Source organism: Rhamphochromis longiceps, linkage group LG12, assembly GCF_057381845.1.
Source record: "Rhamphochromis longiceps isolate RC_006_pf linkage group LG12, R_longiceps_female_GT1.1, whole genome shotgun sequence".
NCBI classification, from domain to species: domain Eukaryota; kingdom Metazoa; phylum Chordata; class Actinopteri; order Cichliformes; family Cichlidae; genus Rhamphochromis; species Rhamphochromis longiceps.
Window position 1 is genome coordinate 3,194,583 of NC_140568.1, and position 22,843 is coordinate 3,217,425.

Consider the following 22,843-nt stretch of genomic DNA (forward strand, 5'->3'; position numbering starts at 1 on the left):
GACAGACTCACTGGAGAGGAAGCAGATTATATGCTCCACTGTGAAGGCTATAAGTTAGAAATGCACACGCATGTACATGTGCACATATGCAGAAATAGAAACTAAATCTGTAGGAAACACTTACAGATACTTTTTAAACTTTGGCATTGAATACGCAAAAGTAAAAAGGGGGAGAAATGACAAAACTTGTGCTAAGAGATCTCCGTTTCACCATTTCGTGGGCTCTCTGTTTTTATTTGGATTTTTTTTTAAATCCATTTTTCACAGATGACACCACAGTGGAACTTTGACCTTAATTGCCGCCAAAAGATAAACAACCTGGAACAATATTTATGTGAATTATTGCACGCCATCTCCCACAGTCATCCATCCGCAGCAAATTACCTGACTGAGACAGTGAAGGCATCGCTGTCTTCTACAACCTCTCTAAAGGTATACAGTCAACTTGTGAATGTTAATGTTTCTTTTCTGAAATCCACATACATTACCATTTGAAAGGTGGTCTGTGTCTCACTGCAAATGTGCAGAAAAATACACGAGTTTATAAATGTATTTATAGGAACCAAACAGCAGCCATTGTTCTCTTTTAGTGTAACAACGAACATGCAGTTTAGCAATATGTAACAAAACCCACATTCAGGCCCTTTGGTGCCCTGAAGCTCCTTCAGACAACAGGATCCCTCGGATGTCATGTTGGAGGTGTGACTCACAGAAAAGTTGGAAATTATAAAATTTCCTAGAGTCAGCTCATACAGTATGTGTTCTGATAGATTGCTACAACATTTGAAGAGGAAATGAATCACCGCATGCTTTTAAATCATTTCTAAGGAAGTACTACCAGCTGGTGCCAGGAGTTTGCAGACTGGATTGAACCAGCTATGAGCAACTATGTCTGTGCAGCAAGCTGCTCAACGCTAGTACTACAGTAGTCACTCAAACCAGCCAACAAATCACTACAGCAACACAGGCTGCAACCACCTTAAAGAAAACTAATTTGGTGGTTATGTCTTAAACTGGTCACTGCAGATGGCTGCCCCTCCCTAAACTTGGTTCCTCTGGAGGTTTGATCCTGTTAAAAAGGTGTTTTGTTTGTTTTTTATTTCCACTGTTGCCAAGTGTTTTTTTCTCATCGGGGCAACATCATTGTTGGGGATTTCACTGTTATCGTAAAGTCCCAATATAAAGTCCTTGAGATGACTATTGTTATAATTTGGTACAATATAAATAAAGCTGAATTAAACTGAATCAATGGATACAATTTCTTCTTCTCACACTCTGCATGGCAACAGCAAGGTAAAACTGAACTCCACTCAATGCTGCAGACTAACTTTAGGCGGGTTTATCTTGCACCGCTTTCACGCTGCCGTAGATGGCGTTTCCATTATTCCTGGAGTCACCCATCCTAAATTTGTACACCTTTCTAATGCAGGCACTTTAGATAAAAGCAGCACATTAATGCTCTGGGAGAGTGCCTACATATTTGGCATTGGTGGCTCCAGAAATGTGTTGTTTTTTTTAAAAAAAAAACAAAAAAAACATCCATTAAATAGCAGATAAAATAAAATAAAGCAGCAGAATGCACTGATACAACGGGCAGAAAGAGTGGCGTAATCACTTAGCTGGGATTATGTGGAGTCAAGCATCCCATCCTGCAGGGATTAGTCATGGAAAACTAGGCCTTGCATTCACTGTCACCTTGCCATGACATCACACTTTGTTACAGCTGTGACAGGTCACACTTCACACTCACACACCCGCGGTTCCATCGCCAAAAAACCCACTAACAAGCTAAAGCCTCGGTTAAGCACCTTGCCCCCGGCGTGCCCCGGCATTGTGCGCGAACAGCTTGTTGTGTAAACTCCTGTTTGTTCGGTCTATTCAAGCTGTTAGGCGTCACAGGAGAAAACGTCAGCGCATCTTTGTGTCTAACTGGCTATATTTGGAGTGTGGCACAAAGCGAGGAGTACGCTGTGATTCTTCGTAACACTGAGTCAGCTTCTCTCCCAGTTTCAAACTCACCTTTGCCCTGTGGGGTCAATCTAGCAAAAGGCACACAGCCTCATGCCAACATGACTATACAGGGGATGTGTCACTGTTTCTAGCCTACTGTTATGGAGTTTTCAAATGGAAATCTGCTCCCTAAGCATGTTTTTTTTTCTTAGCTTGACTTTAAAGGACACAGCTGGTTGTTCCATACCTCATGTGTCTTTGCTCCAACAGACTCAACATACAGGGAGTGCAGAATTATTAGGCAAGTTGTGTTTTTGAGGAATAATGTTATTATTGAACAACAACCATGTTCTCAGTGAACCCAAAAAACTCATTAATATCAAAGCTGAATGTTTGTGGAATTAGTTTTTAGTTTGTTTTTAGTTTTAGCTATTTTAGGGGGATATCTGTGTGTGCAGGTGACTATTACTGTGCAGAATTATTAGGCAACTTAACAAAAAACAAATATATACCCATTTCAATGATTTATTTTTACCAGTGAAACCAATATAACATCTCCACATTCACAAATATACATTTCTGACATTCAAAACAAAACAAAAACAAATCAGCGACCAATATAGCCACCTTTCTTTGCAAGGACACTCAAAAGCCTGCCATCCATGGATTCTGTCAGAGTTTTGATCTGTTCACCATCAACATTGCGTGCAGCAGCAACCACAGCCTCCCAGACACTGTTCAGAGAGGTGTACTGTTTTCCCTCCTTGTAAATCTCACATTTGATGATGGACCACAGGTTCTCAATGGGGTTCAGATCAGGTGAACAAGGAGGCCATGTCATTAGTTTTTCTTCTTTTATACCCTTTCTTGCCAGCCACGCTGTGGAGTACTTGGACGCGTGTGATGGAGCATTGTCCTGCATGAAAATCATGTTTTTCTTGAAGGATGCAGACTTCTTCCTGTACCACTGCTTGAAGAAGGTGTCTTCCAGAAACTGGCAGTAGGACTGGGAGTTGAGCTTGACTCCATCCTCAACCCGAAAAGGCCCCACAAGCTCATCTTTGATGATACCAGCCCAAACCAGTACTCCACCTCCACCTTGCTGGCGTCTGAGTCGGACTGGAGCTCTCTGCCCTTTACCAATCCAGCCACGGGCCCATCCATCTGGCCCATCAAGACTCACTCTCATTTCATCAGTCCATAAAACCTTAGAAAAACCAGTCTTGAGATATTTCTTGGCCCAGTCTTGACGTTTCAGCTTGTGTGTCTTGTTCAGTGGTGGTCGTCTTTCAGCCTTTCTTACCTTGGCCATGTCTCTGAGTATTGCACACCTTGTGCTTTTGGGCACTCCAGTGATGTTGCAGCTCTGAAATATGGCCAAACTGGTGGCAAGTGGCATCTTGGCAGCTGCACGCTTGACTTTTCTCAGTTCATGGGCAGTTATTTTGCGCCTTGGTTTTTCCACACGCTTCTTGCGACCCTGTTGACTATTTTGAATGAAACGCTTGATTGTTCAATGATCACGCTTCAGAAGCTTTGCAATTTTGAGACTGCTGCATCCCTCTGCAAGATATCTCACTGTTTTTGACTTTTCTGAGCCTGTCAAGTCCTTCTTTTGACCCATTTTGCCAAAGGAAAGGACGTTGCCTAATAATTATGCACACCTGATATAGGGTGTTGATGTCATTAGACCACACCCCTTCTCATTACAGAGATGCACATCACCTAATATGCTTAATTGGTAGTAGGCTTTCGAGCCTATACAGCTTGGAGTAAGACAACATGCATGAAGAGGATGATGTGGACAAAATACTCATTTGCCTAATAATTCTGCACTCCCTGTAAATACAGATCATAAAGGAATTGGAAGGATCCAACAACTGGCAGAAATTTGCCTTTGACAAATTTTATTTTATGCTGCAAACATTCCATTAATTTCTCTCCTTGGCTGTTACTGGAGCACATATTGCATGGCTTCAGAGCACATCTGAGTGTTTCAGAAGCATTTAGTCTGCAAAAGGAGTTTGATTTCAAAAATGACTTCCTGGTCTCCTCATCTGCTCTGTGCAGCTTAACGTAGCTTCTGTCAAAAGCAGTCTGGTCACATAGTTTTAGGGATGCAGAGCAGATTCCTGCTTCTGAGACAAGGCATCAGATAGTTCCAGTTGCAGCCTTTAATGCAACACGTGCCAACAGACAATCAGACAATTGACAATCCACTGTGTTTCGAATCAGCACCGACAGAGTAAGAACCATATTCGGATGAGACCGGCCGGAGGAGTACACACGTGGGCGATCGTGGCTCAAGAGTTAGGAGTTCGCCTTGTAATCGGAAGGTTGCCGGTTCGAGCCCCGGCTTGGACAGTCTCGGTCGTTGTGTCCTTGGGTGAGACGCTTCACCCGTTGCCTACTGGTGGTGGTCAGAGGGCCAGGTGGCGCCAGTGTCCGGCAGCCTCGCCTCTGTCAGTGCGCCCCAGGGTGGCTGTGGCTACAATGTAGCTGCCATCGCCAGTGTGTGAATGTGTGTGTGAATGGGTGGATGACTGGATGTGTAAAGCGCTTTGGGGTCCTTAGGGACTAGAAAAGCGCTATATAAATACAGGCCATTTACCATTTACACGTGGTTAAAAACAGTATTTTTTTTATTCTTTTTAAAAAACAAAAAAACAAAAAACACTATATTAAAAAGTTACATTACAAATGAGAAACTTGGGCAGTGGGCATCAACAGCCCTCCCCTGTCCACACATCTGGCTCGTTTTACTTTACATCTGGTCGGATAACAGCTGACATTTTGATGTCAACTCCAAAACTGTGAAGTATGTTAGAGGTAGGAACACACACACACACACACACACACACACACACACACACACACACACACACACACACACACACACGATGATAACAATACTCTCACTGTCACCTGCAGTTACAAACTGTTCTAATTTTTACAAAAGGCAGCACTTCACTAATGGCAATCAATTATCTGTTTCAGTAGCAACAGTCATTAAAATGCAACACACCAGGCTCCGCTAAAGACACAGTAAGTGTTTTGAAACCAATATCATAATTTTAAATGAGGTTAGTGTAGAGCTTTGAAAATAAAAGCTATTATGCAACAGAAATAAGCATCCCAACCTAATACCTCCTGTAATGTTTTGTTTAAAACACGGGAAACAGCAAATGTAATTGTAGTAGCGATCTCTTTGTGCGTTTGTTTACGGTGTGCAGCTGTTACGTAATTCGTTAAACCCCTATCAGCAAACCTAATTTCCTGCCAATGACGCCAAATATTTGAACTGCTGCCTTGTGCCCGCTAGCAGGAATGAAATGTTTTGTGGCTTTGCAGCCATATTATTTTATTCATGCAGTGAAGTACGGGACAAAATGTTACAACAGCACCACATTTATTATTAAACCCTGCAAACTGGTGTCTAGTTTCTCCAGCTGCCACTGTAAACTCTCGTAATGCATACTGTGTGTGTGTAAATGTATAAGCTTCACTTGAGGCAGTACTGTGAAGGAGTGTTGGATCAGAAGTTATCCTGTGTAGATAAATATAGCTTTATATCTGGCAACACGGAGAAATGTGCTGCATCCAACATACACCCCTGTCCCCCTTTACAAGGGGGTATGTTGGATGTGTGGCACACATAGTGCAATAGCCTGTACAGCAGTCCCTGGAAGGGGGGACAAGCCTCCAGCACAGACCCAATCCTCATCTCCTGAGTCAGTATCCGGTGTTGGAGCAGGGCCTTTGCCAGCTGGGCCTTCATGTAAACCTCATTAGGCCTGGCATCAAAGGAAGTGGCAGCAACCAAGCAAGAGAGCTCCTGTAAGACACTCAATTTCCTGTAAAATGCAGCAGGTGTAACAGGAGAAAAGCAGACTGGTCTGCATTACAGGCTGACGAGGAAGCCGCTGATATTCAGATTGATTTAACCTGTTCTGTGTCACAGAAATGCTCCTGAATCAACAGCTGGTGCTTTCAATATTTTCCATCAAAGACATATATGATATATATATATGGTTTAACAGTCTAGTACAAACAATGAGCCAACCTGGGGGAAGGGGGGTCGTTCAGTAACCTCTCCACTTCTCTCACACAGACTGTGATGATCTCAACAGTCATTGCTAGAAGACACCACACGGTCTCCCCGCAGGGATCGCTCTGAAAGGAATAAGATCCCATTTCCTGTGATCTTTGTGGAAAAACCCTACAAGTCCACCACACCAGATAAGCAGTATTTTATAGCAAAGCTTGTGTAGACAAAGATTTTATAGCTTATTACTATGTGCCACAAAGCTCCAGTGATGTTTAAAATGTGCTAAAAACACAACAGTGAGCCACACGGGTGGACCTGGGCAGACGGCAGAAATCTAGTCTATATCAAGTCAGCTGCTCTGATGCTGCAAATACATGAAAGATTTAATGTGGATCAACCAGAGAGTCTAGCAGATGTCCTGTTATTACTCTGTTTTACACTGCTTTACATGAAACTGTGCTACAGCATTGTGGCTGCTATAACACCTCTAAGATTAGCCATTTTAAATGTAAGTCTTGCTAGACTAGGACTCATAGTAGCCTTTGCTAGAAACATGGAAATGCACATTCACACAGACATTAGTATCCTAATACAGTCAGATCAACTAATTGTGTTGATTTGGCTGAGACCAATTTGACCTCAGCCCACATTAAAAGATCACCGTGTGAATGTGAGCACATGCAGCTCTGAGAGCAAAAAGAGGCAGCCCTGATGTGCAGGAGTCATCAGCAGAGTCAGACTCCCCGTGCAAGTCCCAACCCATCTGTTTCATTCAGACGCAGCGGAGGAAGGTCACAGCCTCAGCTGATGATCACCGGTCAGACCTTATGCAAGCAAACAGGCCAAATCTAACAGCTCGTGATATCCCCTCAAAGTAAACGCCCACGTCAAGAGGCCGAAGAGTTCCGAGATTTATTAATGTTTGCACTCCCCTGTACTTGATGATGCATTTTGTCTGAGAGGGGGAAGAAAAGATAAGGTTCAGCAGAGCCGTTTGCTCTGGCTCTTGAGTTTGTACACATGGAAGTGTGATAAAAATGTCCTCCTGGATATGGCTTGAAGATAAGGGCTGGCAGCTGGCCAGCTCAGTCAGAGCACAAAATGCTTGTGTTTTTTTTTTTCCAGTCTCGCAGCCAAGATAAACTCCTAAATGGTACCAGCAAACAACAATTACAGAAAAATAAAGCAATCCCAGATCTGCCGTGCTGTTTCTGCTTTGTTTTGTTTGTTTATTCATGATGTTGAGTAGAAAGACAAAAAAAAATGGGAAATGAAAAGAAACTATAACTGCTGATTGACAACTACCTGCCCATTAGCTGTGCTACTCGTGTCAATGAAGGAGCACTGTGCTCCAGTTACGTTGGGAAGTTAAAAATAGGCCTCGCTCAGTCACCACTTAGCCTGGCAATGTGGAGAACAGATTGCAAATGAGCGCAGTGAAGTGTTTGAATGGCAGCCCTTGTCGCCGGCTCTGCAAGCTTTGACGCACACACTGAATGTAAAGCAGCAACGCACACGAGCGATGGCTGAGCAGTAAACACGCTTGTCATGGATGAAGGGTCTGAACGCAGAGGTGCCCTGTGTGCTTACACTTTATTAGTACATTAATATTACGGCCTCTGAAGTTCCAAATCAGAGCTACAACTTTACCTCTGCTCTTCCCTCTGGGGGCACATCATACAGACTCGAACATTTAGCAGTGTGTGACAGCAGCTGAACATCCTAAAGGGACAAGTAACTGGTTACAGAGGAGTGAGTGTCTGATACAGCGGGGTGAACTGGTTATTCTGGGCTGTAGGTAATGTTACAAGTAAGCAGTGCAAACAACTGCATGTCTTTTACAGTAGACATGCAGTTGCGCGGCTATTCTGTTCACAAAGTAAGGAAGTAAATGGGAGCAAAAGCTCAACACGACGCCATTTTTTGCCTCCAACTGTGGCACACGTGAAGCTCCACCCCTAAAGAAATGATTAGGTCATGTCACTGCCTTCATAAACTTTCTCCACTGTGTAGTCTATAGAATATAATTAGCTTCAGCTTCATGCATAACCCATTAGAAGGAAGATCAATACTCTTGCTCATTCTGCCCCGTGCTTCATTAAGCATACCGCGAGGCATGATTTCAACGGGGCTTGAAAAATGTGTTGGCAGGACCAGCAAAGCTCTCAGCACCGCACGTCTGCTTTAACACACAGCCCTGCTTTCTCAGAGGTAAACAGGAGCACACGACCAACCCCGCGGGCCACAGAGACACGATTATATTAATGGGACACATAAAAGTGTCGACAGTCACATATAATAAGTCGTCATTTTTCCTGCAGGCTTGCTTAATGTTGCTGCTAATCATAGTTATTTGTGAGGGCACTTAATAGTTCCCAAATGATGTAGAGAGGAAAAGCACCATATTGGAGGTGGACGGATAAATCCAAATATTGACAGCATCGATACCGGTGCTGGTATTGGATCCATCGATCCACTAAATTGTGTTGAATAAATAATTTTTGGGGAATAAAAAAAAAAATGCACGAAAAACTGAAAGGTGTGTTTTGTTGTGTTAAGTATTAGTGTGGACACAGTGTGATGATTCATCTCATAAGCCATGACACACCGCCCCCCCGCCCCCCATGTAAGCAGTACTGGCCCTTTCCTTACTTGGTATCAGCTCAATACCAAAATCAGCACTACCATGCGTGTCTTTGTCATTGTCACAAGGCGCGAGGTTGTGCCAGTCTAGGATGTGTCCCATATCATTGCAGGCTCTACAAATGTCCACATATGGTGCTGATATCTGTGAACTGTAATGTCAAGCAGTATGCACACTTTCATATTATACTGCATAGTCCATCATTGTCACACGAGCAGGCTCTGGAAAACAACAGCTGAAATGTGTGCAAATATGCAGCTAGCATTATCTTTCCATTTAAGAGTGTTTAAATATTAATATTTAAACACTTAATTTTTTTGTTCAGATTCTGCAGTTGTACATACAATGCTTTGTTTTGTTTTAGGTCATCTACTGCACATGCAGTCTATAGGAGTCCTTTATGCTTGTTGGGGTAACAGAAGAAGGTGTTGTGAGATTTTACAGACTGCGGACAATGGCGACAGACCTGTTTGTCAAAGTCTACAGGTCTAGCATAATGACGGGCTCCTAAAACCATGAGACAGGTGCTCAGATTTGTATTAGCAATGGTCTAAAAATATCACTTTGTGGGACTCTATAGTGTCAGCAGGAGGCTGATGCACAGAAGCTGGTTGTTGTTTTTTTTCCTCTTTAGTTCAGTTCTGCATATCCGTGTCCTCTCATTCCAGCTGTCACCACACCTCAACCCATGTCACATGAAGGCGGGCTTCCCGGGCAGCTGTTGTCACGCTCCCTGTCACCCCACCTGCTGAGAGGAAAACCTTTTTTTCCAGCCGCTACAGACGGAACGGCAACTCTTCGCCCATCACTATCCGAGCTGAACCGACGTGTTTCCTGACATCTAAGCTACGTTTGCATGCTTACTTAGGGAGGTGTGTGTGGGAGTTAAGGCAGCTGTACTACTGCTGTTTCTGCACTAACCTAAACAATTGTTCATGCTGTTGGTGTTTCTTTTAGACAGGTGTAGTTTGTGACTGTGATTTCCACTCCTCCTCCTCCTCCTCCTCCTCCTCCTCCTCCGTTCTTGGGTAGCTATTCATTTGGGCTTTCAATCCAATCTGTCACAACATTGCGGACGGCATTTATGGCTCCCTGGTTGGTCATCTCTCTGTTTACTGTGCTCAGACTCAAAAACAGGGCCAGTAGTAGCCATCTCAAGCCAAACGCGCTGCTTTAAGAAGGACTCAGAAGTGAGAAACATGCAAGAAATGTGAATACATATGGATAATAAAACGAGAGGAATAAAAAACCCCAAAATGAAACACTGCATTTCAAGAAATACATATGCAATAGAAGCTCTCCTTTTTAAAAAAAAGCCCACGAAAACTTTGTTCGGAGAGTAAAATGCGACAGACGTCTCGAGGGAAGAACTGAAACTCACTAATAACATTCTGCACACACTCTCAGGGGGAGCTTCTCAGTTTGCAGCACCCAGCACATTAGTGCAGGCAGGAATATGCTTATAGGGACGAGAAAACGCCAGGGCCTGTCACAGAGAAGCTCTGCAACCCTGAATGATTTCATTAACATGGAGCAAGACAGATATGGCAAGGCGGGCTAAACCCACAAGCACATATCGCAGGGACTGTAACCTGCCACACAGAGATGACAAAAACACATGCGTCCCCTCAGAAAGGCGGCGTCTCCACAAACCAAAGTGGACATTCAATCGTGGCATCGTGGGGGGGAGTGAAAGACGTGAAGAAACTTGTGAAAGATGTTTGTGGAGCACTCTGGACTGTGAAGCTGACTTCGCTCGAATCACGGCAAAGACTTTAGGTGGGTAAAATGTTTGAGAGGTCAATATACAAAAAGAACGCACATTTGCACTGGACGTTATTGTCACAAAACACACGGTGGACGAGGATATGCAGGATCAGAATGTGAATTGAATTAAGGAGAGCAGTGCGTACAGAGCTGAGTACGGCCTCGTACAAAGATCGATAAAACAAACTACTTGATATTCACAGATTATGCCTGTCTGATATTCAGTGATGCTAAAAGCCAGCGTCCTCATGAGAATAATGCAGAGAGACACATTACTGCTGAATTATTGAGCTTCTGTGGTGAAACTGCTACAGAAGTATTTTAATTGCACGTAAGGTGAGAAGCAGAGAGAATACTTCACTTTGGTCAAATTGGCTCCACACTGACAGATGCTGTAACTCGCACAATACACAGCTGGATCCCACACTGGTAAGGATTTACCCCCAGGGCCACATTCAGAGAAAACATCTCTAGCTGTTGCTGTAAGACAGATTCAAACAGAATCATCTTGCGGGTGCGGCCAGATTAAAGCAGGCGATCAGGAACATGAACTGTAGTAAAGTAGCTCTCCTGTGCTCCATGTTTCTCTGTGTAGATTTGAATCCTCTCTGTGTTCTGGGAGACTAACACTAACATCAATTAAACAGTTTTGTTTTGTTTTTTGATCCTTCTTGATAAAGTTGTCAGCGTACGCTCGGGTCAGCAGAGAAATGTAGCCACAGTTATAAAAGTGCAAAAATGTCTGCAGAGGCAAAGTAGGAGATAAACAGAAGGGACGAATTCAGTGGATCAGTGAACTCGCCACACACAATAGGGCAGCTGAGTGTGAGCGCACAATGTGCTCAATTTTCAAGTGAGGTCATGCTTTAAAACCAGCTGCACGAGCTGATAAATGACATCTTTTTAGTTTCAAAGAGACATGAGGGGTACTTCCCACAATATGACCTGCACAGGCCGTCCGCTCTGTGTCCTCCTCAATCATGCTGGTTACCATCATTGCTGCAGAAGCAGACCAACATAATGCTAATGCATAGGAGGCATAGCTTAAACTTCTATCCACAGCACATGGGGTCTGCTTCTTTTTGGGACAATCACTTCTTTAGTTTAGTTTGTTTTCAGGACCAAAACCATCTGGTAGAATTAGAAAAAGATCAGTTTTAGCCAGAGGGCTTAAATACATCACAATGTTTAGCTGTTATTTTCTAGAGTTATGAGTCTCAGCCAACATGATATGTGATTAATTGTATGAAAAGGCAAACAAGCATTCAAGAATATAAATTACAAATGAAAAACCAGCACATATTTAGATACATACTAGTGCTGTCAGCGTTAATCTCGTTAAAATGACGTTAACGCGTTAGCGCCGTGCAGCCCCACGCACGGGGCGATCCGCGCTAACTCGCTAACGGAGATTTGCCACGTTAGTGCGGTTATGGCATTAACGTCATTTTAACGAGATTAACGCTGACAGCACTAATACATACATATTTAGGTAGATGCACTTTCTCATATTTAATCACCAACTATTTGAAATTTTTAATAAAAAAATATTCTAATGTAAGTAATAAGGTGGGAATGTTTTGTGGTTAGATAAGAACCACAGAAATGAAGGCATTACTTTAAATACATACATTCTGATCAACAAGGACGAGCTTTAAGGGTTTCAAGCAGTGCAAGCAGAAAAACATTTAAACCGAGAACACCACACGTGTCAGTCTAGACATGGCAATCAGCCCTGGCCCTTGATGGAAGGACGGCTTTCCTGTCAACGGGAACGCTTTTTAAACAATTTAATTTAATTGTGTTAATTTAAAGGATTAGCCGGATTTGGACAAGCGGCTAATACTTCTACAGCCGTTTAATCAGGACTTTAGCAATTATTCACACTGCTAGGAATGCAAACGGTGGTAGTAGCAATGGGGACAGGGTTGGGCGCAACATACTTTGAGAGCAACAAAGTCTGTTGTTTACGTCAGCTCTAATCACACGCTTTGAGGCTGCAGTGCAGCCAGGTCACGGAATTAGATCCCTGCCACGCGCAGGTCAGATTAAAACTCCAAGTAAGATCCTAATTTGAAGTAAAATGCCTCCAAGCGCCGACATCAAAGTCGCGCATTAATTTCTTTGGCTTGCTCTGTTGACATTAATGGTTTTACCAAATAGATCAGGCTCTCAAGTTGGATCACTTTGACGCCCTGCAAGACAAGAGGCAAAACAAAGAGAAAACGTCCTACACCCTGAAAGATAAGGTGGGACAGGATTAAGCTCCGGGCCTCCAAGTTCAGTTAGCAACTCCCACTATCCCGAGTTAGCGTTTCTCGCTGCTGTTCTCAAAATCTTTCTAACACAGCACATTTATAATGCTGTTTACAATGATAGCAGTGGCAGATATACCACTAGAAAGTCAGAGCTTAGAGAGTGAGCATATCCTCAAAATACGTTTTAAAAATGCACAGAACAGCTGAACAGCACCGACACAAGCACCAAAACCTGCAGATACAAAACAGATGATCCACTTTGCTGTTCTGAACGGGGAGTGCTTACTGCTCAATAATGACATCATGTGCCCAGCTCAACTGTTATGATGTCGCAATGTAAAAAAAAAAAAAAAGATTATATCAATTGAATGACACACTGAAGTTTCTCTGGTCTGTACCACTGAACTTCCCCCAAAACAAGATGAGTGAGAAGTGAAATATTTTCTGTGCACAGACGCTGAGTCAAACTTCCTGTCCTTGTTTTTCGGTTGAAAGAGCCATGACTGCATCAGCTGTGCATGTACACGACAGAAAGAAATGCAGACTTTTCTCCAGAATTGTTCCAAAGAAAACAAACCAACAGAGGAAATCCACAGCTCTGAGCTGGCCCACTGTTCAACACTGGACAGTTGCGCGCACCGTCTCTGTCACAAATATGTCAACAACTTCCTTTCGAGAGATCGTGAGCATTAATTCCCTCCACTTTTTTGATTTTCTGTCACGTTGTGCACTAAAAATAGAAGTGCATCAGCGGGTTTCTTTATTGTTTTCAGAAACAGCAGCTATAACAGTATAAAACTATATAACAGTAGCTATAAAAAAAAAGCACAAGTCGACTGCACAGTCTCTGAGCTGTAAAAACGATCCTCCAGGTTTAAACTGTGGTAATATGTAATAGCATGAAAAACAAGAAGGACTGTATTTGCCCGTTTGTTTGAATGCTAGAAGGACATCATAAAATATGAGAATGTACAAATCAGGTCTTGACGGGATAACGCTATAAAAGTTAGAAACAAAACTATGACATTCATTTTTTATGCCAGGCTTGTAATTTTTTGTTTACAGGTCTTTCTGAACAAGGACACTTGCAAATGCATTTTGGACATGAAATATGAATCGAATGCTACCTGTGTATGAACTGCCCAGAGTGGTGTGAAATAAGAGCATGTGACAGACATGGCAGGACAACGCTGCCTCTGTGGCGAGCTACAAAGGGAATGTACACAAGCTTCGCACAGGTGATCATGGCTCAAGACTGACAGCGTCAGAGACAAGAGTGAATGAGTACAAGTGCAAGTTTATGTTAAAACCTGCATTAGATCTGGGATTACCTTAGTTCAGGCAGGAAGGCAGAAAATTCAAGCTCCAGTGCTGCTCAGCTGATCTAAACTGAACTGCTGCAAACCACTTTGCAACCCAACTCAAGTCTAGCTGCCTCAATGTCATATCACTGTCCAGCTATAGTTCTGTGCTGTGGTCTGGCTGCTGCTCTTCCTGCTTCTGTCTTCCATGTATGCACATCCAAGGACGAGGAGGACGAGGAGGAAAAATAATAATCTTCCTCTGATTTGTTTTGTTGTAAAACTGGCTGGCTGTAACACAAAAATCACGCTACACCGACACACTGTCATCTTTTAAGCTGATATGATGGGATACTTGTTCACAAGCTGCTACAACATTAGGATTTATTTTTCTGTCAACCTTGCACGTGCGAATCCAGCATCCAGCATGCTCCCGGACCATTTTTTCTCTCTCATTACCAGATCCAGGGGTGCTAAAAGCTCGACTTAGTTGGTTGCTCGGTGCTACGCAGGCGGTTTACAGCAGCGGGCATTAAAATGTTTTACTAACAGCTCCCCGCTGTGTGTGGAAACAACCCTGACAAGAGCAGTGAAAGTGAACTACACAGCATAACTGTAGCGCAAGAAGCTTATGGTGGGGCTTTGAAAGTGAAAAGTTGAGATAATTATCTGTAGATGAAAGATAAAAGTAACACCTTCCACATTCACATCCTGTCTCCTATTTTAGAATAGTTTCAAATAAGCAATAAGAAATTACATCAAACTTCTGCACTAGCTTTAAGTAGATGTGTGAAGTGGTCTTTACACAGATATGCATAGAAATGATATCTGGTCTTTTTGGCTGTGGCAACTTATTTCAACAGATTTTTATAGGTGGCAAAGCGGCATAATAATGGAGCCTATCGGCTGAGCTCCCCAGATGTATTAGACATGAACCGTTACACACCAGGTGCCTCAGCTCACTACACTTTCTCAGAAAGCTGTTGTGTCTAGCGTGTTAAGATGCAAAGTTCTGCTGTGAGTTATTAAGAGTCAAGGTCTCTCTCCCTGACAAAACAACAGGAGGGGAAAACAGGGTGGAGAAACCCGAGGAGGGAGAGGCTGGAGGTCTAAATTGATCCCACATGTTCCCCGAGAGGAGACTTTCCAGGAGGCCTGGGCTTGTTCAGCTGGTGGGAGGGCACAGAAGCACACAGCAAACTCTGAGAGCACCTCAGTGCACTTTCCCGCACTTTTCGCCCACACACTGCTGTGCGCCGAGTCCACATGGATCCATTTAGCTCAACTACGGCATCACAAGGCACAATTTACTCTTTTTGGCTCCACAAAGTTACTGCTTCAGAGAAACCAAAGGCACTTTAAATAGACACGGAGGAAGAAAAAAGTCACGAGCTGCGGTGGGAAGCAAGAAGAATCTAAAAAGTTCCATCCAACCATATTGATCTGGAAAACTTAAAGGCGCTCCCTCACTCGTTTTCATGCCGTGTTACATTTGTGTGATTCAAACATTTTATATAAAAGACTACATGAGAAAATCAAATAAATGCCCACGAGTTCAGAGTTTGGCCTGATTTAAAGAACAAAGATTGGAGCTCACCATGTGTTAGGAAATCTAGGAGCATGTTATTTTATGAAAAACACCTCCCTCTACAGATTAAGGTGCTTAAACTTTGATGGCAAACCAAACTAATAATAAAAAAAGTCAACACAAAGCTTTTAAAGAGCTGAATTAAACTGTATTTTGAGTTCTTTAATGCTGTTTAACAAGCTTAAATAAATACACAACAAAACTTATTGCAAAGCTGGCCCAAATCACAAAAGCCCACCCTCACTCTAAAGCTTAACTTGATCCGTTTGTGTGACGCGCAGAGTGGTCAGTTGCTCAAAGACTCGTGGTACAGTGTCCCTAACGAGAAACAACTAACATTACTTTGAGGGGACAACACAGCTGAACATAGCTTGGCTTGACAGACATGGCAGATATATGATGTTTCCCTGCCACAGAGGAAAGCACTGGTTTATGTTTGTGTGGAGGGTATCTTGGTTGTAGCTGTTTGCTAATTGTGAGGCAGAACTCCCTCAGTAACTATCAGCATATTCATTCCACGACAAAAGAAACGTGTGAGATGAATACTTTGCAGGGCAGTGCTACAGCTCTCTTCTTGTCCACCTGCACCTTCAGGGTCACATACATTCAGATAAAAATACAAACAAACTGAAAAAACTAAAAATCCAGTTTGATAAAAAGGAGAATTCAGTGCACTTTCATTTTGAAACAACTGCAGTATAGTTTCCACTGACAATAAAAACCAGTGCCCACCGTGTTTTAAATAGTTTTCCTTTGTCAAACAAACTGGAATGTCACATGAAATAGAAAATCAAGTGTGGTTCTCAACCTTGCTTAGAGCCTGCACTGTGAAAATTGTGCAGTTTTGTGCTCGAGACAAACACAGCTGAGCTGGTCTTAAGATTCCTGCTCATTTTGACCGTTATCAGATCAAGATGTACATCTGAAAGTCACATTGATGGTCCTGTTATTGTCAGCAGCTGAAAATATTTTAGAGATGGCGTCCAGATTCAGGTGATGGAGTGACAACTGAGCGTCGAGCAGAGAAGCACCGGCGGTCCATCCAAGCTCTGCTCGCATTTACGCTCAACACGATGCACAAAACCTATGCAATAGATCAAAGTCGTGACAGGTGCAACAACCGCGCCAAGCTCGATCTCACTTACATTCCTACTGACTTTTGTAGGCACAATAACCATGAACCATTAAAAATAAAATTATGTGGGGCAAATTACAAATGCTAATGACGAAGAAAGTAATTGATACTCTGTGGACACCAGCACAGTCTCGCCGACCTAAATAACACTTAATTTTTTTTATTTTTTTACAACAAGTGCTGTTGCACACCGTTTACATTCTCCCTTGAAACAAAGAGCACATTCACCAAAACCAGTGTGGCTGTAATGAGCTAATATGAGCCACTGCAGTTTAGTTTCTGCCACATACAGATGAAAATAAATAAATAACAAAGCTGTTGGACTTAAATAGAAATGATCTCAGGCTGAAGCTCCATGACGGCATCAAAGACGCAGCCTTTCAAAGGAGTTTTGATTCTTTTCTCTCTTTTTTTCCATCAAATGAAGACATTTAGGGTGTGGGGACATCACACAGGGCCACGGCTGTTTGCAAGTGTAAATACTTCCCAGTCAACACAGTCCTTCACTCTGACTTAAGTCTGGTGTTTCAGGAAAAAAGGGACTATCTTTTGACTTCCATGTGGAGTAGCGGCTGCAGCCGCTTTGAGGCTGTGGGGAGCTGCAGAAGTAGGAAACTGGTCAATCTGTAATAATATTCCCGGCTGGGAAAAATGCCATGTGGTAAACCATAGACCACAATAAGAATGATAGTTAATCACAAGCTACCACACGGACTAAAGACATACTGTTACAAGCTATCAGAGTGTAATGTGAGGAGAGACGTCTCAGGTGAGTTTTATTTTACTCTTTAAAAATTAATTTAAGTGAAATATGGCCCCTTCTGTCACCCTAACTACCTTCTGAGAGCGGATGTGACACAGCCCTGCACTGCACCTGTCAATCTCCAAGCCCTCACTCCAAGGTGCTGATAGATGAGGACCTACAGAGGAAATTACAGTGTTATCTAATCAGACAAAGCCACACTGAACTGATCTGCTACTGCTTTTACAGCAGCTCTCTACAAACCACGAGACTGCACCGCATGGACTTTATGAATAGGCCGAGGGGATGTTTAAGCCCCGGGGAGTCTGCACGTCTTGCAGCTGCTTTTAGCGTTGTTAAGATTATCAAAATTTCATCCTCTGTGTAACACGAGGACAAGATTGCGTCTTATCCAGCCGGGCTGAGGGACTGAAACCTAAAGCAGAGATAGCGTGCGAGGACAGAATAGTTCACCGAATACAGGCAGGACCCAGGGGTTAGGGTAGGACTTGTAAAGAAGGTGAGCCCTTCCCTGTGAGGTCGGAGCACCAGGCTAAGCTGCAGGCAGGAGAAATCAAGAAAGTTTTTTTCAGTAGAAAGTAGCTGAAGATGGATCCTGATGAACTTGACTTACAAGTTGAAATCTGCTACTCCTGTGGGAATCAGAGAACATTTTTGCAAAAGCTCACTGGGCTCAAATGTGCAACCATGTTGTGAAGTACACATCAGGGAGGCTTAGCTTCTCTAGTTTTTAAGATTTGATAGATGCTTGTTCATAAGCGCAGACATGGAAAGAGCCATTAGGCCAGCGGGTAGTTTCCTTCTTCTGAGACATGCTCTGCCCTTGAGACAGCTCGAACTTGACCAAGTGTCCTCGATCGTCTATTTAAATAAACAAACTAAACCCAAATCAGTCCCAGCGTCATATGAGCAATATTTAAAGCAGGCCAAGATAGTCTGGCAACCGAGCATAAACAAGACAAGACCAAGAGTTGATTTAACTACAGTCAAACCCACTTCGCCTCGAAGCCAGTAAGGTCACACGCAAGGAAGGCAAATGAGCTCCAACAAACACGAATACAAAGCGGTGAAACATTAATGATTACAAGTTATTTTACTGATCCCCTCGAAAAAACAGACAGCAGCAACTGAGCAGACAGAAAACACACCCAGGATGAGGTGGAGGAAACATTCATGATGGAAACATTCAGTTGTGCTTTCAGTGATTCAGTGTTACACAGAAAAGCTGTGAATAGCATTTGGCTGAAACACCTGATGAAACAGAACCAAAGTTTCCCGAAACTCAGCAGCGATCTTGGATTGGATGCAGTTAGTTGGGTTGAAGCACGCAGCCTATCAATGGGAGGACACCAGTCATTTTCACTTCAGTGATCACTGGGACATTAAACGTGCACGACTCCATAGTGAAGCGGGTTCATGTCAGAAAGGGCCTCAAGTTAAAACTCTGCCACGTCAATCAAGCAAAGCTACCCACTGTGGCGCCCCCTTGTGGTGAGGAAGCAGGCGAAAATAGCTTTTAGAAATGGCTTTAAAAGGCAAACAAATTTGTGGCAAATATAAGGCGTGCAAGACTTTTCCCGCAAGTTTTAGTTTTACAATGCACGGTCACAGTTTCATAATATCACGAGATGACGGGTGATTAATGCTGATTGGATCTTTGGGATGGTGGGTCTTTAGTATTTCTGAATTCTCTCCTAGATCCTTCAAGATTGTTTGAGTGCCACATCTTCTCCTTAAATAATGTCTGTGCCAGTTTACATTTTTTAAATTGAAGGAACAGACTAACTACATTGTAGCTGCAAGAGACCATGATATGTCAGGTAAATTCAGAAACTCGAATCATGACATGCAAGCTAACCATTAGCACTGTAGAGTGGGCGTGTCCTTAGTTAGACTAATCTCAACTTTGAGGCTGGCTTAATGATGTGTTCCACATTAATTCAGAAGTCAGGATCTTTGAGTTCCCAGTTGGAATTTTTGTTGGAATGCCCCCTCAACTTGGATTTCTCTCTGGGGAAGTCGGAGCAGCCCCACCAACCCTTGGATTGTAGAAAAACTGAAGAACTTTAAATCTGTCCTGCTACTGTTGTGGATTTGTGACTTCCACAAAGATAAGCCACACAGACCAGGCTCTATCCATGAACGTGCTGCAGTAGTGTGCTTTTCCTTTCCTCCTTCTAGCCCTTTCTAGACCCTCTATAGACTAATCTGCACTCTCTTCGCCACCATGTCAAAAATACCCTTAAAAATCTTCACAAGCACCTCTTAATGAAACACAAGCATTCAGCAGGTAGAGAATGAAGTTGGATTCACTGAAACAACGGCGAAAAAGAGGAAATGTGTGGAATTTGAAGATTAGTGTGCAGCTCTGGTCTCAATCCCGGTGATGTTCAGCCTCCAACCATCACTACTGACCACCTCTCTCATAAATCACCTCCACACGGCAAGCACTGCAGAGCGTAAGCCTCGTCCAGACGATCAACGCCTGTTTTTCAACACATCTCCACGCCTGCTCTAACATGTTAACTATTAGACTTGGAAACTAACAGTCTTATTTCCAGGACATCCATATGGCATATGGTCAAGGTCAGTGATTAGACTGAAAAAATACTGAAAAGGTACAGCCATACAAAGCTGGGACACGTTTAGACACAGTAACAGGACTAAGCACCACAGATTAGGCTGCGATGATGACGATGATGCGATGGCTAAACCGTGACTAAAAATCCTAATTTATTGCCAGTATTTTTTGTGATGAGTCGTGGTCATGGTGTGAGGCTGTATAAATAATTCTGTACTAACATGTTCTAATTCAGTCTCAGTGGGAAACACAAACTGTCAGGCGTCAGTAAGCCAAACACAGTAACACACCACGGACACTCCAGTTGCCCATATGACACCAAGCGGTTTGCTGGCAGCAGTAAGACCTTTAGCTCACTGAGGCCCGGGAATAAAAAAAGATTTGTGTCCCTGGCTAGCTGCATCTACATGTGTGCATCAGGGACTGATGTAGTTCTTAAGTTTTAACTCCAGACTGCTGTAGTTTATGGATGTTTGCACTTTGGAGTCCGTAAATATGCATTAGATAAAAACTAGAAGCGTGTCTTTTCGCAAGGCTAGACTGAATTCAAAATAATGAAATAATGGACTCTGTGTGTGTCTGAGAATGAGGAGGCATGGCCTAGTTTGGACGTGTACCGCTCCCCAGGGGGGTTCCATTATACACGAGTCAATTCTTAGGGCCTTTTCCTGGCAAATGAAGGTAACATAAAGTAAAGCCTAATCCTCACCCTTTAACCATCTGCTAGGGGTAAACCTTAAAGTATAGAGTGACATGAACACCAGCAAAAGACGGACTAATAATGCTCTTAAAAGATCTGTTGGAGGGGGACATTCTGATTTCTCATATGAAATCACAAAACACTGACTCTGTTTCAGGACTTGTAAATCAGACCATTTGTTTATGCAAAGCCCCAGACAGTACACCAGGCAGAGTTGGGATTTTTAATGACACAGCCCACAAGCACCATATGTTTCCTTTAGTCTCAGCCAATGACCTGACAGCAAGAGAGAGAGAGAGCAAAAACCACTCAGGGTGCAGATAAAGCATGTACTGTCCAGGTGGACACAAGCAATTCACACTGCGAAGACCGAAAAAGAAAAAAGAAAAAGCATCCTGTGCAGTTTTAATGTGAAAAGGCTACATTTGTATGTCTAAACTGAAATCAGTTCTAATGCTGCTGAATGAATCATCTCTACAGCCAGCGTGTCTCCTATTGGCAGCTGTGGCATACAGCAAAACCTCCCTCTGCTGAAGGGTGAGGAATCCCATTCAGCAGTTTTTTACTCTTTAGCAGACCATCCAAGATGGAAGCTGGGCAAGCTATCCCTCTATAGGTCAGAGGTCCCCAAAATGAATTTCAAACCCACGCCCTCGGGGTATTTTGCAGATGTGAGATGGAGCGTGATGCTGATTCCATTGATAATCCATTCGCCTGAGGCTTACCACTTGAGGGGGAATGAATGAGGGAGGGATGGTGATTCAGAGACACACCACTCTCCCTGCTCTTATCGGAGCTTCTTACAGCATCAGTTTTGACTTCCAGATGTAGGGAGTATGGGACATTCCTTTTCCAGGGTGGGGTGATCATTGACAGACAAGGTGATAATGTAGCAGATGAACCACTGTCAGCTTCCATGAAACCATGGAAAAATTCTGGAAAACTGATTTTACTGTGCCTTCTTTTTTAGCCCATACCTCCAGTTTCTCCTAAAGGAAAACCTGTGTGAGTGTGGATGCAGGACGCATTAACGGTAGATGTAACGAGCCCCACTGCTGCATGACTACACTTTCTTTTCTGTACCTCTTAACAAATCACTGTTTTTACCGCTGATCCACTGCAACCATTAAAAAAAAAAAATATATGTGTCAATAACTGCCTCTGGCTTTTCTTTAAAGGGAAGTGTTTGCGGCCTAAACCGCGGTCTCCTCCACGATCATTAGCCCTGTTAAACTTGCAAGGCTCATTGGAAGTTTGCCTTGCAGGCTTTGCAGCTGAATGGCGTGTCCGAGGTTGCACAGAGAGCTGCTTTTTTCATTGCATCTCAGCAGTAAGGGATTGTCTTTATAAAACCCACTTATCCCACCTATGTGACTCTATCCACCCGTGCAAACTTCCAGCCCCTATCCACCCTGTGTCCGTGTCAATCTGAGGGAAGCGCACAGTTTGTAAAAGGAAAAAAAGAGAAAGAAGGAAAGAAAAAAAATCCCTGCACACACGAATGAGATCAAGAGGAAGCAATGTGCAAACTTACGTGAAAACGAAAAATAAAGTGGTCGATCCCACCAGGAGTGTGGCAGCAGTGGACACTGGGATGTATTTGGTGGGTTTAAATCTCTTTCCAACGCTGTTGGGCATTCTGTAATTTCCACATTCCTTAATTATTTATTCCGATTGGAGTCGCATGTAGAGAAGAAGAAGAAAAGGGAGCTCCAGTGTGGTGTGTGAATGTGCCTCTCTATGGCCGTGAAAGGTACACGCAGTCCGTGCTCGCTATCGCTGAAGCTGCATAGATCCTGAGACAGAGGCAGTAATACACAGAGCCTGTGAAAGCCTGGAAATCCCACCCTTACAATCCAGCCCACTGCTGAGGTCACTGAACCGCTCGAAAAGGTGGAGCCTCGGTGCAAACCCGGCAAGCGTCTTAATCAGAACCAATTGCAAGGAAACATATTTGCGCAAATTCTTTCTCATCATTTTTTTTTCACCCACGAGATTTTGCTGATACGCAGTAAAATCCGCTTTCCTCGAAAACGCTCACGCTTCACCTCAACAATCTGCTGTATCTTTCATTAATTTAATGCAAACCCGTGTGTTAAAGTTTAGGG

The 22,843-nt window shown here is 43.2% G+C and overlaps 1 protein-coding gene across 1 annotated transcript in view; it reads right to left on the reverse strand.

Moving 5' to 3' along the window:
- zdhhc8b (zDHHC palmitoyltransferase 8b) overlaps positions 1–22,587 on the reverse strand; it is a 58,969-nt gene extending 36,382 nt beyond the window's left edge. Inside the window, exon 1 of the mRNA XM_085424361.1 lies at positions 22,270–22,587. Within this exon, the coding sequence (XP_085280487.1) occupies positions 22,270–22,373 (104 nt within the window). The 5' untranslated portion in view covers positions 22,374–22,587. The remainder of the gene's footprint in view (positions 1–22,269) is intronic.
- Positions 22,588–22,843: the final 256 nt, after the last annotated feature.